This window comes from Orbicella franksi, chromosome 15, assembly GCF_964199315.1.
Source record: "Orbicella franksi chromosome 15, jaOrbFran1.1, whole genome shotgun sequence".
Classification (NCBI taxonomy): domain Eukaryota; kingdom Metazoa; phylum Cnidaria; class Anthozoa; order Scleractinia; family Merulinidae; genus Orbicella; species Orbicella franksi.
The window spans coordinates 17,814,512-17,828,652 of record NC_138159.1 but is presented as its reverse complement, the minus strand read 5'-3'; the positions used below and the strand labels follow the sequence as shown (position 1 = coordinate 17,828,652).

Here is a 14,141-nt window from a genome sequence, read left to right as displayed (position 1 = left end):
TAATCTACCAGTTCAAAGTCTAGTAAAACTTTGCTTAAAAACCTTTCTCAACATATGTGTTGCTTAATTTGCTATTCAGTAAACAAGGTAGCTTCCTGGGAAAGTTATACCAAAGCAACAATTTGCAAATTAGTGGGAATACTTGAAATTCATGTGAAAAGTCAAGAGTTTCTAAATGCACTCACCTGTCAATTACAATTGATTTTCCTTATCATATTTCTTGGTATAACTAGCTCAATGTTCACGTAATGAATTTACTCAGATGGTAAACAGCACAGCAATTGGAAAGCGAGTTAAGTAAAATTTTACATTTTTATCGCCGATCGTTAATTTTATGAACGAAAATAAAGCCCTTGAAAATTAATTATCCATCGAAAATGGGCGACCTAGATGGCCCTCAATCAATTCATGATTTTTTTTTTCGTGAAAACCTTCCTGAGTTGATATTAAAATTCTCTTTTGTTTATATTTAAAGCTTTCGGAAAGTGGCTCAAAATGTTCAGTTCAAACACAAATCGCATACAAAACTTGACAGGTATTCACGAAAACATCAAAATCTTGATATTTAAATGCCGCATGTGACAATCGACGGCGAATAAGAAGGTATTTTTTATTATTTGATATGTACCTACGCGAGAGAGATTTCGCCACATGTACAACCTTCAGTTACTCAGCAATTTAAATCATTAATTTCTGGCTTACGACAAACAGAATCATAAACACAACATGAAAAACCGGGCATATCACCTTTTGCATTATTTTTCGAGATTCATTTTCTAATTTTGTTTTTTCAATCCAGTACTTAAAGTTAATCCAGGCGAAATATAAATCGTTTGGTTACAGAAGCCATATTAGTAACAGGATTCAGGACAGCCTTTCGAAGTATTTTACTTTCTGGCAATAGAATATACACTTGATATTGCGAACGTGAAAAATCAAAACTTCACTTGTTCGCAGCCATAAATGTTTTGTAAACAACACAGAATATTCCCCTCTTGCATTTTCCGCAGGTTCGAGTAAAACGTAGCACAAAAACAGCTTAAACCTGTACGAATGCACAGTAATTATTCGAGGGTTTCCGAATTCTGAAATGTAAACAAAGGTGTCGCGAGCTCTGTTGCTCTTCACGTTGAATTCCTACGATACCAAACACGAAAGTTTTCATTTAACACGGGACTATCTCTGTCAAAAAGCTACAATCGCGGTTAGAGAAATTTTCAATAACAAAAGAATAAAATGAATTCATTTCCAGAACGAGATTTATCCGAGAGAACTAAAGTCGTTGACTGGTGTGAGTTCAATCTCAAAACTTCTGTTCCACACGCCATCATAAGAAAGTAACCCATACTATCGGTACCTAACCGCTCTGACAGCTCGATATTAAAGCAAGAAAACCACAAACTGACTAAACGATAAAGACGATGCAAACATGCAAACATACAAACACATCTACCGTGCATGATAGGTAAACGAACCCGGACGCTTCACAAAATGAAAATTATGTACACATGTTTTGCTATATATCTCTTTCTCACTTTCTCTCTCACAACCACAACTACAGGTAAGACTGAAGCGGTGTGCATTACAATAATTTCTCAACGGCTTTGAAGGAAAAAAATAAAACAATTATCTTAATTGCACTAAACTTTCCACTCCGCCACGACCCACGATCTATTCCAATTTGCCGACAAAGCAATATTTGAACGAAGTTAGATAAAAATACCTACCTTCGGAACACCTCCTGGCCTAACTTCGCTAACATAGCATAGATCCAGACAATTCGCTTCCTATTGTGTTAAGAAAAGAAGGTGAGGTAACCAGAGTATCGGGCAAGAATCTTAAATATTTCATTGACACAAGTAAGGATTTCCCAAAACATTATGTCGCGCGCCAAAGGCCATCATTCCTCGGCACAGCCGGCTCGCGGAATTTTTCAAAACGGCTGTAGCAAGTGAACAAACAATTATTTGACCAACCTTGTCGTCTTCTCTCCAGGCCAAAAAGAATCCATATTTGTCGACACTGAAAAACAGTCCTTGACTCGCGTTGGACTCCTGGGAAACGAAAGAGCTCAAACTTCAGAACTTTAATAAACACCATTGCTAGTGAAAGGTACGAGATCCCTAGTGTGAAATGCACTTGTGAAGCTTCACCACATAAACTGATTCTTTGACTTTTTTCACCACACAGAATCGTGTACGAGTTAAACACGCTGAGCGATCTATTTACCTCTTCCCATCTTGTTAATAGCGTCCCACTTTGAAGCAAACTAGGGACGAACACGTCCCAGGAGATCCGAGGAGTCGCCATACCACTTACGCGAAAACCCGCATTTGAGAGATCGCTGAGACGACATAACACATAGCCCAAAGATGCTTTAAAGTGCTCTTTTTCGACGTAAAATCATACTCTCTTGTCTCTTTTACGCTGACCTCTGATAAGCCTGTTATTGTATCGTCATGTCAAGAACTGAGTTACGAAAGAACCACAGCTAACCGAACTAAACACGAACCAAGACCACTCTTGTTTTCTTGCGTTACAGAAGAATCTGCGCCTTCCGTCTCAACGACCAATCACAAGAGTGGTAAGCCTGTCAATCAATTCACAGCCTTTCGCCGCCTATGAAGACAGCTGCCCTTTTCGTTACGCGAGGAATGTCTTTGATCAAGCCAAACAGTCAGTTGTTTTACAAAAGAACTCTGGTTGTTAATAAAGAAAAAAATAAAAGAATTGTCATAACTCACAAGACAATTCCTGGGAGTACATTTAAGAGCATAGTTTTAGAATACTCGAAAGAATATTCGCAAAACACAGCAGCGGTTCACAACGGAAACTTGAGGAAACCCAGGAACGGAAACCAACTATGATTTTTTTTCGGAACAAAAAACAATTTCTCACCTTCTTTTTAAGGTATATGAATTTACAGAACCTATAATCTAAAGCGGAAATCAATTGCATCTAAGCAAAAAGCAGAAAATTATAAACACCAGAGAAGGAATGTCATAACATCTTGTTCAAGTTTCCCCAATTTTGTGTCTTTTTAATTCGAGGGAGCAAGGTGTTTTCTTTGGAAATAATTTACTTGCCCAAAAACTTAAAATGTGTGTACCAAGAAGAAAATTCGGAGATTCAATTTTTTGTAATATCGTAGTGGTATTTTACTTCAAGTAACAAATTTGAATATTTTTAAAGGAAGCTAATTCTCTTGACTGTATGGCACAGGATTTAATAGGATTTCAAACACTGATAAATACAAATGACTACGCCGATATTGTAAATGATGAGAAAAGAAAAAGATCAGTCAGACGGAATCGGTGATCAATTTGGTACACAAAAACCTACATCGAGGATGGAAAGATTTTCGATGTAGGTGATCTGTAACTCGAATAGGACTCTAATAAAATGTAATATAACTGTAATTTGCATTTCCAGCAACTCCTTGTCATAAAATATAAACAAGCTTAGACAAACGGCCAAGACGGAAAACTGAGCGATAGAAATTCCAGCTGTAGTCTCATCATTGGAAAGTAACTATATATATCACTCCAATAAAAAAACTCAATATTCTTTAAGTGTAATTTACATTTCCAGCGACCCTTTCTTATTAATATGAACAAGCTTACAGACAAACCCAGTCTGAAAATAAAGCTATAGAAATTCCAGCTGTGTTCACATGGTTGGAAACTAAAAGTGTATACATTGAGTCTTTTGTGAACTCACAGTTGAACTGGGCTTCGATCAAGGAGGACTGGAAGTGCCCATTTGAAAAATTAAGATTTGAAAAGATTTCATAGTCCAGCATTGCAATAATTCCGGATTAGGAGCGATCCGAGTTTGATCGTTAGTTGCGGGTTATTGTGATCTGTCATCGAGATAAACCACTTGGCTCTCACAGTGCATACCCTCAGAACTCCCCCCCCCCCCGGAACATATAAATGATCACTGGCGAAATGTTAAGTCAATGCTTCAAAATGCTGGGGGAAAGTTAGGCGCTAGCCTCTAATGGGAAAACCCCTTTATCAGCGCACAAACCGGATAAACCTCGGGTAGGGGTAGCACGAGGCGATTTCTGACTTTCGCACCGGACGGAACAGAAACTGCCAAGATAACAACAGTTTTTACTTTAGTAACAGATGGCTCTGAAACAATTCTGACTTTCAAAAGCCCGAAACACAGGCAATATAACTGAATAATGTATGCCGTGTTAAAATCTTTATCAGCAAATCTATATGAATTGATATCACTCAATTTATGCGATATTTTTCTTTTCCTAACATGCACTCTGCGAAACCAAAGTTTTAGGGCAAATTTCGAGATCAACAACAGAAGCATTTATATTCCGGCATAACAAAAGGGTCTGCCCTCAAAATTTAACACTACGTGCTGTTTGGACAAAATTTTGGAGTAGTCTTTGGGCTGGAAGATAAACAAAATGGCGTGCAATGACGAAGTTGGCATACAATTATATAATTATTTGCAAAAGTTGACTGCGACATAATTGAGAAAATAATTGCAAATGCAAATACAAGCAGCGGTTTTTTTGTTTTCGGTGCTGTGTACGCTTCGAGAACAGGTCGAATAACATAAGTATAATATCAGTATCGTCTCGGCCGGGAAATGGCGATTCCCAGGGTAAGTAAAGGAGGAAATTAAAGGAAGGAACTCTTTGCACGAGAAGTTTCCCATCTCTATTTTCTGCCGGACAGACGTCCAGGTGTTGACACCTGACTGGCAGACACTGAGCAGGTTGTTCGCTGAAAACGTTTCAAAGCGCCAAGGATAGCGAAAGCTAAAGGTTTAGCTGTTAAGGCTACGTGACTTGGTTTTTGATTGGCTAAGCACGAGAAGATAACAAACATGACGACTAAGACTGAAATAACAAGGAAAGCCATAAGGTGATTAGATTACTGATGGAGAGGGGACTGTATGAATTAAAGCTGCTCGATATTTTTCCCCTTTACAGGCCTCCAGATCTTTTTTTGGATCCCGGCAAGAGTCTATTTTCTTCGCAACCGCTAAGTTTGATATCATTTTCTAATCTGAAGCACCGGCTCGATATTTTAAGGGGCATTTCGACCCTAATTCCACCCCCTCCCCCCCACCTCCCGCCAATCATTAGTCCAGTGGTCTAGCCCTTATATATTAGCTTTCTTATCGTCTTGTTCCCATGGTGATAGTCCGTGATTGATACTTGATAAGGCGTTTTAAAATTCGTGATGTTGCGATTAAAATATCGGTAAACGAGTATTTTGTGGGAAAAACACAATATTTAAGGCTGTGACTAGCCAACTAGTTAATAGTAAGACTGTTGAATTGTCATCTGCTACGGACAGTGATTGGCCAAGCACGGGCGAAAATGATGTTGAATTTGAAAACAAGAAACATGTTGACTGCAGTGAATAAACGGAAAAAAAATATTTTAATGATTCCAGTCATCAACAATTTTTTAGATGTTCAAAATTGTCAATTTGTAAAATTTAATTTCAGTTTAAGATTTTAGCTCTCAAAGTTTTCAACAGTTTCAGAAGGGTTTATACAAACTGAATAATCAGAAACAATTGTAAACAGTATTTTACCGTTATTTTTCAAGTTTTGTTTTTAACTTGTCTCCGTTTTGTTTATCTCCTCACCAAAACATATACACCATCTTAATTGGAGTTTAAAACTTATTATCTCAGGCCTCGTCCACAGTACACCCAGGGAATTTGAAAACGAAAGTTTCACTATGAAAACCTACAAATGTTTTCCGTCCACATTACGCCGGAGGAAATTAAAAACACAACAATCACAGGTCATTTTGGATTTGTGTTTGCCGAAAAAGCGGTTAGGGAAATTACCTGAATATCGCCATCGCTTTCGAAAAGCTCCGTTTTCGTGACCGATTAGTACGGACGGTAGGCCTAACCGTAGAAATAAAACTGCGTTTTCAAATTTCGCCGGCGTAATGTGCACGGACTCTCAAGTATTCTACTGATATAGGTTTACAAATTAAAATATGCGGTGCTCCTCATCGGTTAGTGACTGTGGATTTACTCTAGAGTTCTTGATTACAAATTTCTGGACACCTGTTTGCTCTTTTCCTAGTTTTCAACTGTTGATCCACGAATGTTTTATTGCTGCATACGTTATACAACTGCAGGAACGGATGAAAAGAAAAACCTTTTCTTTTGAAAGGAAGTTATTTCGCTCAGACATTTATGAACAGGAAAAATATGTGCTGCTTTACATAGATTTTCGGAGTTTTCCTACACCACATTTAACTTTCATTGCTGTATGACAATTTCGAGGAGATGCGCTATTCCTGCCGACACAGAAAGAAACTTAACCAATCCCCAAAATCTTAATTTTATGTTTGGAAACTTAGCTATGATCAAAGAAGAATACCGTCCTCTCTTCCCACCCCCCCCCCCCCTCCCACGACGGGTCTGAATGAGAAAGAAGTCTTTCCCCATCCCCCACCCCGGTGGAACAATAAAGCTCTTGCGAATTTATTATCCTTTTAACATTTTTTGCATCGGCCCCATAAGCTATATAAGCTTTAAAACCCACCGCGTATAAATAAAGGATGTTGTTTTTGTTGTTCTTGTTGTTGAATACGAAGCACGAAAGAGCAAGAAAGGGGAGTAAAGTTAAGCGGCTTATTATGCAAGATGTATAAATATAGTTTTCTTCGAAAGCACTTTAGCCAAAATTAAACATCAAATTCCTATATATTAAAAACGGAAAACCACATTAGTAGTAGCTGGATGTTATAGATTCATGCGAACAATCTACTTAAGAAGGAAAAAAACCGTCTCACATCGAAAAAATTGCCCTGTAAGCAAGGTGAGACCCAGCAGGCAATGAGCCCAAATAACGGGTTGCGCCAAGAGACTATGATCTACTTGGTTGCTCGCATATTCGGTGACGTAATAAAATTTCGCGTCAAATGGAAAGAACTTTCATTATTGCAGACGCTACCTACCTACCCGTTCAACTACTAGGCAAACACGCAACGTGATTCGCTACGCAAGGGCCTTATAAATGTAAATATATAGATGGCACTGGGAGCTGCTCAATCTTTTAAAATGGCTTCAGCTTCGCGTCTTTATGTAGTTTCTGCAATAAAAGTTATTTTTTTTGTGTGCGTGATAGATCAGGCAGTAGGCAGGGGCTTTTTGTTGGATGATTCAGATACGCAAATTTCGGGAGTCTTCTGCTCCGGCCCTCCCTGGGTCAGTAAGTTATGCTTTTACAATTAAACAGCTCACTCTCGGTTTCTATTGACTTTGATACTGAGTTGTCAGTCGATACAAACCACAAACTCAAAGTAAAGTAACCCTAATTTTTACACAAATTAATTAGTTTTATTTCCTATTGAAGATAACATGTTTTCATGCTTAAAATACACCATATCACAATACAATCCTATGTCACACCAGTCTTAGCTGAAACTTCAGCAATATATAAACAGACCTGTAGTATCGATATTACTATGTATACCACCTTACGTTTACATCAACTCCCAATCTGTGCTTTTCAGTCAAACAATCTAACTACAATATTATATAAAAATAAGCCAATAAAAATTACACCAGAGCTACAATACGTTAGAGCTAACATACACTAGAGATACATTTGTATATAAAAATTAAAATCAAAAATTTTTCTCATGCATAGTTTTTGCCACTTTCTTAATACAAGCATACTGAGAATACTGACTAAGAATAATACTGAGCATACTGCAAGCATACTGAGAATACTGACTTATCAAACGCAATCCTTATCAAAGATTGATTGTCATAATAATTATCACCTAGTGAAAACTGCAACAAAATTTAATATTATCCTTGAAAGAGAAAATAAAGTTCTTGTGTCTGAAGGAAACACTTTGGAATAATGAACACTTGTCACAAATTCAATTTGAATTTGCTGCAAATATTTTCATTCATCTTCGCAACTTACAAATAAAGCGCAAATGTCATTTTTGCTTCAAGCTAAGTGTAAAATTTTCCTCCTAACTTTCAATGTAAATTTAACAACAGTAATATTTTGCGTTCTTAAACCTAATGCTCCAACAGAACAAATAATGACACTTATTTCATAAGAGAGAGGGCAACGTCTCACTGAAACACCTGTATACGATGGTTATTGCATTCACACACAACAATTCGGCCATTACTTAGAACTGCTACAGACATTGGATATTCGAACTCTCCTAAATTACGGCCCTCTGTTCCAAACTTGCCAACAAACTTTCCATTTAGTTCAAAAACTTGTATTCTATCATTAACTGAATCACAGATCATCAGGTGTCCTGACTTGTTCACTGACAAACAACTTGGGTTATTAAACTCCCCGTCCCCTCCACCCCGCTTTCCAAACTTGTACTGAAAGTTTCCATTCCTGTCGTAAACTTTCATACAATGTTCACTGGAGTCTAACGCTATGAGATATCTATCACACTGAACGCAATGGATAGGATAAGTAAAAGAGCCCTGCTCACCTATCTTCATTAGAAACTTGCCTTGAGAAGAAAAGATCTTAATAAGTTTGTTACCTGCATCAGCAACAATAACATTTCCATCACTGTCTACAGATAAACCACAAGGCCTAGAGAGCTGTCTATCAAGGCTTCCTTCCCCGCCAAACGAACTTACGTACTTACCCTCCCCACTGAAAATTTGGATCCTAGAATTACGACTGTCAACCACGAAAATATTTCCAGTTTTATGAAATGCTATTCCCCTTGGATATGCAAATTCCCCGTTTTTGCTTCCTAGCCGACCAAAGGATCTTAAGTAATTTCCATCACTGCTGAAGATTTGAACTCTGTGGTTAAAACGATCAGCTACAGCTATCTCGTCCCTGGCATTCACTGCCACTCCCCAGGGACAGTCAAACATTCCGACGGAGGAGCCTTTTTTCCCGAAAGATAAAACAGGTCTTACCTGAAATAGCTGTCCTTTAATAGTAAAAGGACTTCCGAGAACATGTCCTCCGTTTACTTTTACAGTCACTTTGTATCTGCCTTGTTCTTTTGGAGAATACCTAACCTTGTAGCTTCCATCCTTATTGTCATTTATTCGTACTTCCGTCGCGCATTCTCGTCCTTGTTCATTCCTGATCTCTACCGTTACACGGTCATGTTTGTTGTAACACTGTCTTGCTTGAGCGTTTCTTGTCGTCAGGACAAATTGTGCTTCACTTCCAAGAGTTCCTTCTTCGAGTCCTTTGCCTTCAGCGATGCACTGACTAGCTTTTGTTTGGTGCAGAATTTCCAAAGAAACAATTTCTTCGGTGTTGACAATGTTTAACAGCTTTTGATTTTCCACGAAAGTCAAACGTACTAGAACGTCTTCAGGGTCACCATCAGTTGGCTCGACTTGATCAACTCCTTCGAAGATTATCTCCAATGATTTCTTGACTTGTACAACTTCAGCGTTACTCGCCGTTAAAAGTTTTTCAGCCTTTTCTAGCGATGATTCTATGACTACTATTTGTTCCTCGATCTTGTTCTTACGCTTTGTCAGCCTTTCAAGCGATTTGCTTGTTTGGTTTTCCACGGCTGAAAAAATATTTTGTGTCTTCGCTTCAATGACGGCAATCAAATTGTCAACAGTGTTTTGAACATCTCTCTTCACGTCTTCGCCTCGTTGTATGAGCTTAGCGTAGTCTTCATCAAGCTGACGAATGATGTTCTTCTTTGCTTTTAAATTGTTCCTCTGTGTTTCAATTATGGATTTCATGTGAATCTTCTGTCTTTCTGCTTCTTCTTGGATTAAGTTCAGAGTATGACCTCCGTGTTCCAAGAGGACACAAGTTTGGCAAACTGCCGTTTCACAGTTCTTGCAAAAGAATTTCAGTTCTTCTTTCGTATGCCCTTGCTTATGGCAAAAAGCTGGTCGCTTTAACACATCCTCATAGTCCTTGTCTTGAAAGTCTTTAAGCGCCAGAACACGGTGATCTTTATTGCTTCGCATGATGTTGTGTCCAGTTACGCACTCTTGACAATAGAATATGCAACATTGGAAACAGTAACAAGTCTCGGGGCTTTTTTTGTCACAATTTCCACATCTAACTGGGCTCTTTTTGCATTCCTTGATTGCCAACACATCAATCAAGCCATTGAGATAAAAACTGGTTGGAAGATCTTTCAGATCGCCACTTTCAGGTATTCTGCTAACGGCTTGACATTTCGGGCATCTGATGGTGTCGCAGCCATGGCTCGTCCTATGCCATTGTTTCAAGCAGTGTAGACAGTAACTGTGTAAGCATGGCAGATGTTTTGGATCGGTAAATATGTCGGAACACACCGAGCAAGACACTTCTTCACGGAGATTATGGAGCAAAGTTTTGATATCCATGTGGTCTGAAACAAACGAGTAAAGCAAGGTCTTCGTGGTGGAATACAACTCCCAACAATGAAGTCTTGTGACTTTCTTATTTTAGCTTTTCTAAGAATCCTAACTGTTTATTCTGATAATCTTTTTCATTGTACAAACCAATCAGGAACTTTGTTTTTGATAGATGTTCTTCGGTTTCTGATTCCATGGAATGCAACCAAGCTACACCCAGTTTCGCTCACAGACTAGTCTACAAAAGCCATGCACTGAAAGCTATTTTAGGAAGATCTCGTCAAAGTGTCCATGCAGAACATAGATTCACAAACATAATGAATTTACTAATTCTAATTTAAGTTGGATGGCATAATTTACATTGTGACTAAGATGGGACTTTAATTGGCCATAGTCACATTTCGTTTTGCAGAGGAGGACAGAGGCACATAGCCAGCAAAAGGGAACCTACGTACCACCCCCCAGGTCGAGCTTCAACATACAATGAAAGGAGACCCCCTCGGGGTATATTAGGAGGCATCTTACTGACGGAAAAGACAAATAGGAAGGAAGCAAAAACTTTTATTTCACCCCAGAGTGAGAAACAATTTATCACTATACTATAGATTATTAAAAATACAAAACAAAAATGTTACGGGTGCTGGCTACCCGAAATGACCTGAGAGTTAAAAATGCCAGGCAGGCAGAGAACACACACAGACAGAAACCTACAGTTAGCCTGAATAGCAGACGTTTTCTTTCCATTTTCCACGAGCAAACGAGCTTGCCTGGGGTGAGCTATAAATAGGGAGATGTGGGGAGGGGTGAGAAAAAAAAATGGGGGAAAAAGAAGAGGGGATGGAGAAGAAAGGAATCGTTTTCCATTTTCTGCCCCATCCCCTTCCTCTTATTGTTTCGCATTCGCTCGCAGTTTCGTTTACTTTGCGTGCTTTTGGAAATGATCGCCTGCAGCACAGGCTACCAACAGTTAAAATCAAAGTTATGCCCGATGGAGGGCGGAGGTACCATATGTGAAACGTTGAACTCGCAAATTAGTTAAATCAGATGCAGTGAAATCCAACCATTTTTGTTGTGCTATTAGGCCCATCTTGAATTTTGGTGAATACTTTGTTGTAACCAACCCAGACGCCGAGTTTTTATTAAACAGACTGGACAGAGCTGTAGAATTGTTTTTCCTCCGCATTAATTGTAACTTATTCGTACACATCATTAATACACTATGAAAGTATTTTGAAATTAAAATAATTCGTCGGCCGGTGTGTCTATTACTGATTTATATATTTATTCATCACTTTACATGCGTGAAAATAGTTAATTTATTTAGTTATTGAAATTAATTAATTCATTGATTAATTTATGTATTATTTTATGCCATTAGCAATCTGCCCACTTTTTTTCACATGACCACGTCCACCTTCTGTTTACGGCTATCCTTCTGGGAGACATTACGTTGTGTTCTTGGGCAAGACACTCTACTCACACAGTACCTCACTCCACCCAGGTGTACAAATGGGTGACGGCGAACTTCACTCTGGGGGAAACCCTGAAAAGGACAAGGATCAAACCCAAGGGAGAGTAGAAATACTCCTGGTCACTTCATGCTACAGAAACCAGGATAAGTTCCGACCTGATGGACCACTTGGCTCGTATGCAGACTTTACCTTTCAGTTTACCTCATACGACTGATACTGTTCACCTCATTAACACCCAGCTTTTCAGAAGGCGATGTTTTCCTGTCCTCCTGTATTTTAGTGGGAATCACCTCGTGGTCAAGCGTCGGAGTTTATGAGAAATCGAGAAAATCCCGAAATTCTTGAATTTCTTTCGCTTACCGAGAAAGTTAAAGTGGCAATTGCCAAGAGGCAATCTGTAATTTTCCCAGAACTCCAAAAGGTTTACTAAGATCTCTCGGTTCCAGACCTCGTATTAGCTGATCGCATGCTATGAAAAAAGTCGAGGGATGTTCGTCGAAAATGTGAATTAAACTGGGCGTGGCTAAAGCTTGTTTGACCTCTAAAAGATACCACTTAAAACGGAAATCACAGCGGTTTTCTGAAACTATTTCTTCGAAGGAACCCCAAATGCCAAATAGATAAGTATATTTTTCTTTGAAAGCTTTTCACCCAAGATTAAACCTTAAATTCCTAGATTACATTTGAAAACGGAAAACCACATTAGTAGTGGCTGGATGTTATAGATTCATGCCAACAATCTACTCAAGAAGGAAAAAAACCGTGTCACATCGACAAAATTGCCCTGTAGGCAAGGCGAGACCCAGCAGGCAACGAGCCCAAATAACAAGGGCCTGGGAACGGGTTGCGCCAAGCAACTATGATCTACTTGGTTGCGTGCATATTCGGTGACGTAATAAAATTTCCCGCCAAATGGAAAGAACTTTCATCATTAAAAAATTCACATAAAAATTACACCAGTACAAGCAGATAGAAACTATTTACACGCTTCAATGAAAGGTGGAACGGTTTTCCTCACATGTTATTTTTAGAAAAACAATAGACACAGCAAGTTATTGATGTAACTAAAATTAAGGATAATTAGCGTAACCCCTGATCCAGTTTATATGGACGATATTGTGGGAGGCACAGTGGCCTCATGGTTAGTGCGCTCGTTTCCGGATCGAGCGGTCTGGGTCTGTGTTCTTGGGCAAGACACTTTACTCTGAAAGTGCCTCTCTCCAGCCACGTGTATAAATGGGTACCGGCGAAATTAATGCTGGGGTAACCCTGCGATGGACTAGCATCCCAATAGGAGGGGGGAGTAGAAATACTCCTAGTCGCTTCATGCTACTAAAACCGGGCTAAGCTCTGACCTGATGGGCCACTTGACTTGTATGCAGACGTTACCTACCTACCTGATCCACTATTAGGTAAACACGCAACGTGATTGGCTACACAAGGGTCTCGTAAAGATCGATACAGACTGAGACAGTGGGAGCTGGTCAGTCTTTAAAAATGGCTTAAGCTGTGCCCCTTTATGTAGTTTCTGCACTAAAAATTATTTTCTTGTGTGCATGATAGATCAGTCAGTAGGCAGGGGCTTTTTGTTGGATGATTCAGATACGCAAATTTCGGGGGTCTTCTGCCCCGGCCCTCCCCAGGTCAGTAGGTTATGCTTTTACGATTAAACAGCTCACTCTCGGTTTCTATTGACTTTGATACTGAGTTGTCAGTCGATACAAACCACAAACGCAAAATGAAGTAACACTAATTTTTACACAAATTAATTAATTTTATTTCTTATTCAAAAAAACATGTTTTCACGCTGAAAATACACCATATTACAACACAATCATATGTCACACCAGTCTTAGCTGAAACTTCAGCAATATATAAACAGACCTGTAGTATCGATATTACTATATATACAATCTTACATTTAAAACAACTCTCTATCTGGGTTTTTCGGTCAAAAAATCTAACTACAATGTTATATAAAAATAAGCCAATATACACCAGAGCTGCAATACACTAGAGCTAACATACGGTAGAGATACATCTATATATAACAATTAAAATCAAAAAATTTTTCCCATGCATAGTTTTTTCACTTACTAGACAAGCATGTTGAGAAATTTTGTTTATCAGTTAATTGACCAATCAAGCACAATCCTTATCAAAGATTACTTGTCATTATAATTATCCGCCTCACCTAGTGAAAACTGCAACAAAATCAACATTGCACAAATTTAGTATAAATGTCATGATGCCTTATATCCTTGAAAGAGAAAATATAGTTCTGGTGTCTGAAGCAAATATACTAGTTTAATTAAAATAATAGCACTGGGAA

General features: G+C 38.6%; 2 protein-coding genes across 2 annotated transcripts; both read right to left on the bottom strand.

Moving 5' to 3' along the window:
• Positions 1 to 47: 47 nt before the first annotated feature.
• On the bottom strand, positions 48 to 2,549 carry LOC145469844 (1-phosphatidylinositol 4,5-bisphosphate phosphodiesterase beta-4-like). The gene is made up of 3 exons (XM_081453651.1): positions 2,230 to 2,549; positions 1,977 to 2,054; positions 48 to 1,787 (listed from the first exon to the last, which is right to left on the bottom strand). Exons 1-3 carry the CDS (start codon positions 2,308 to 2,310, stop codon positions 1,710 to 1,712), a joined length of 237 nt encoding a protein of 78 aa, XP_081309777.1. The 5' UTR covers positions 2,311 to 2,549; the 3' UTR covers positions 48 to 1,709.
• A 1,873-nt stretch (positions 2,550 to 4,422) lies between these two features.
• Positions 4,423 to 10,529, bottom strand: LOC145469644 (E3 ubiquitin-protein ligase TRIM45-like). The gene has a single exon (XM_081453401.1). The coding sequence runs from the start codon at positions 10,344 to 10,346 to the stop codon at positions 8,103 to 8,105; it is 2,244 nt and encodes a 747-aa protein (XP_081309527.1). The 5' UTR covers positions 10,347 to 10,529; the 3' UTR covers positions 4,423 to 8,102.
• Positions 10,530 to 14,141: the final 3,612 nt, after the last annotated feature.

Excerpts from the sequence above, each read along its gene's own strand:
- LOC145469644 (XM_081453401.1), bottom strand. The coding sequence starts at position 10,346 with ATGGATATCAAAACTTTGCTCCATAATCTCCGTGAAGAAGTGTCTTGC.
- LOC145469844 (XM_081453651.1), bottom strand. The coding sequence starts at position 2,310 with ATGGCGACTCCTCGGATCTCCTGGGACGTGTTCGTCCCTAGTTTGCTT. Across the intron at positions 2,055-2,229 it reads TATTAACAAGATGGGAAGAG|GAGTCCAACGCGAGTCAAGG; the intron begins GTAAATAGATCG and ends TTCGTTTCCCAG. Across the intron at positions 1,788-1,976 it reads CCTGGAGAGAAGACGACAAG|GAAGCGAATTGTCTGGATCT; the intron begins GTTGGTCAAATA and ends TTAACACAATAG.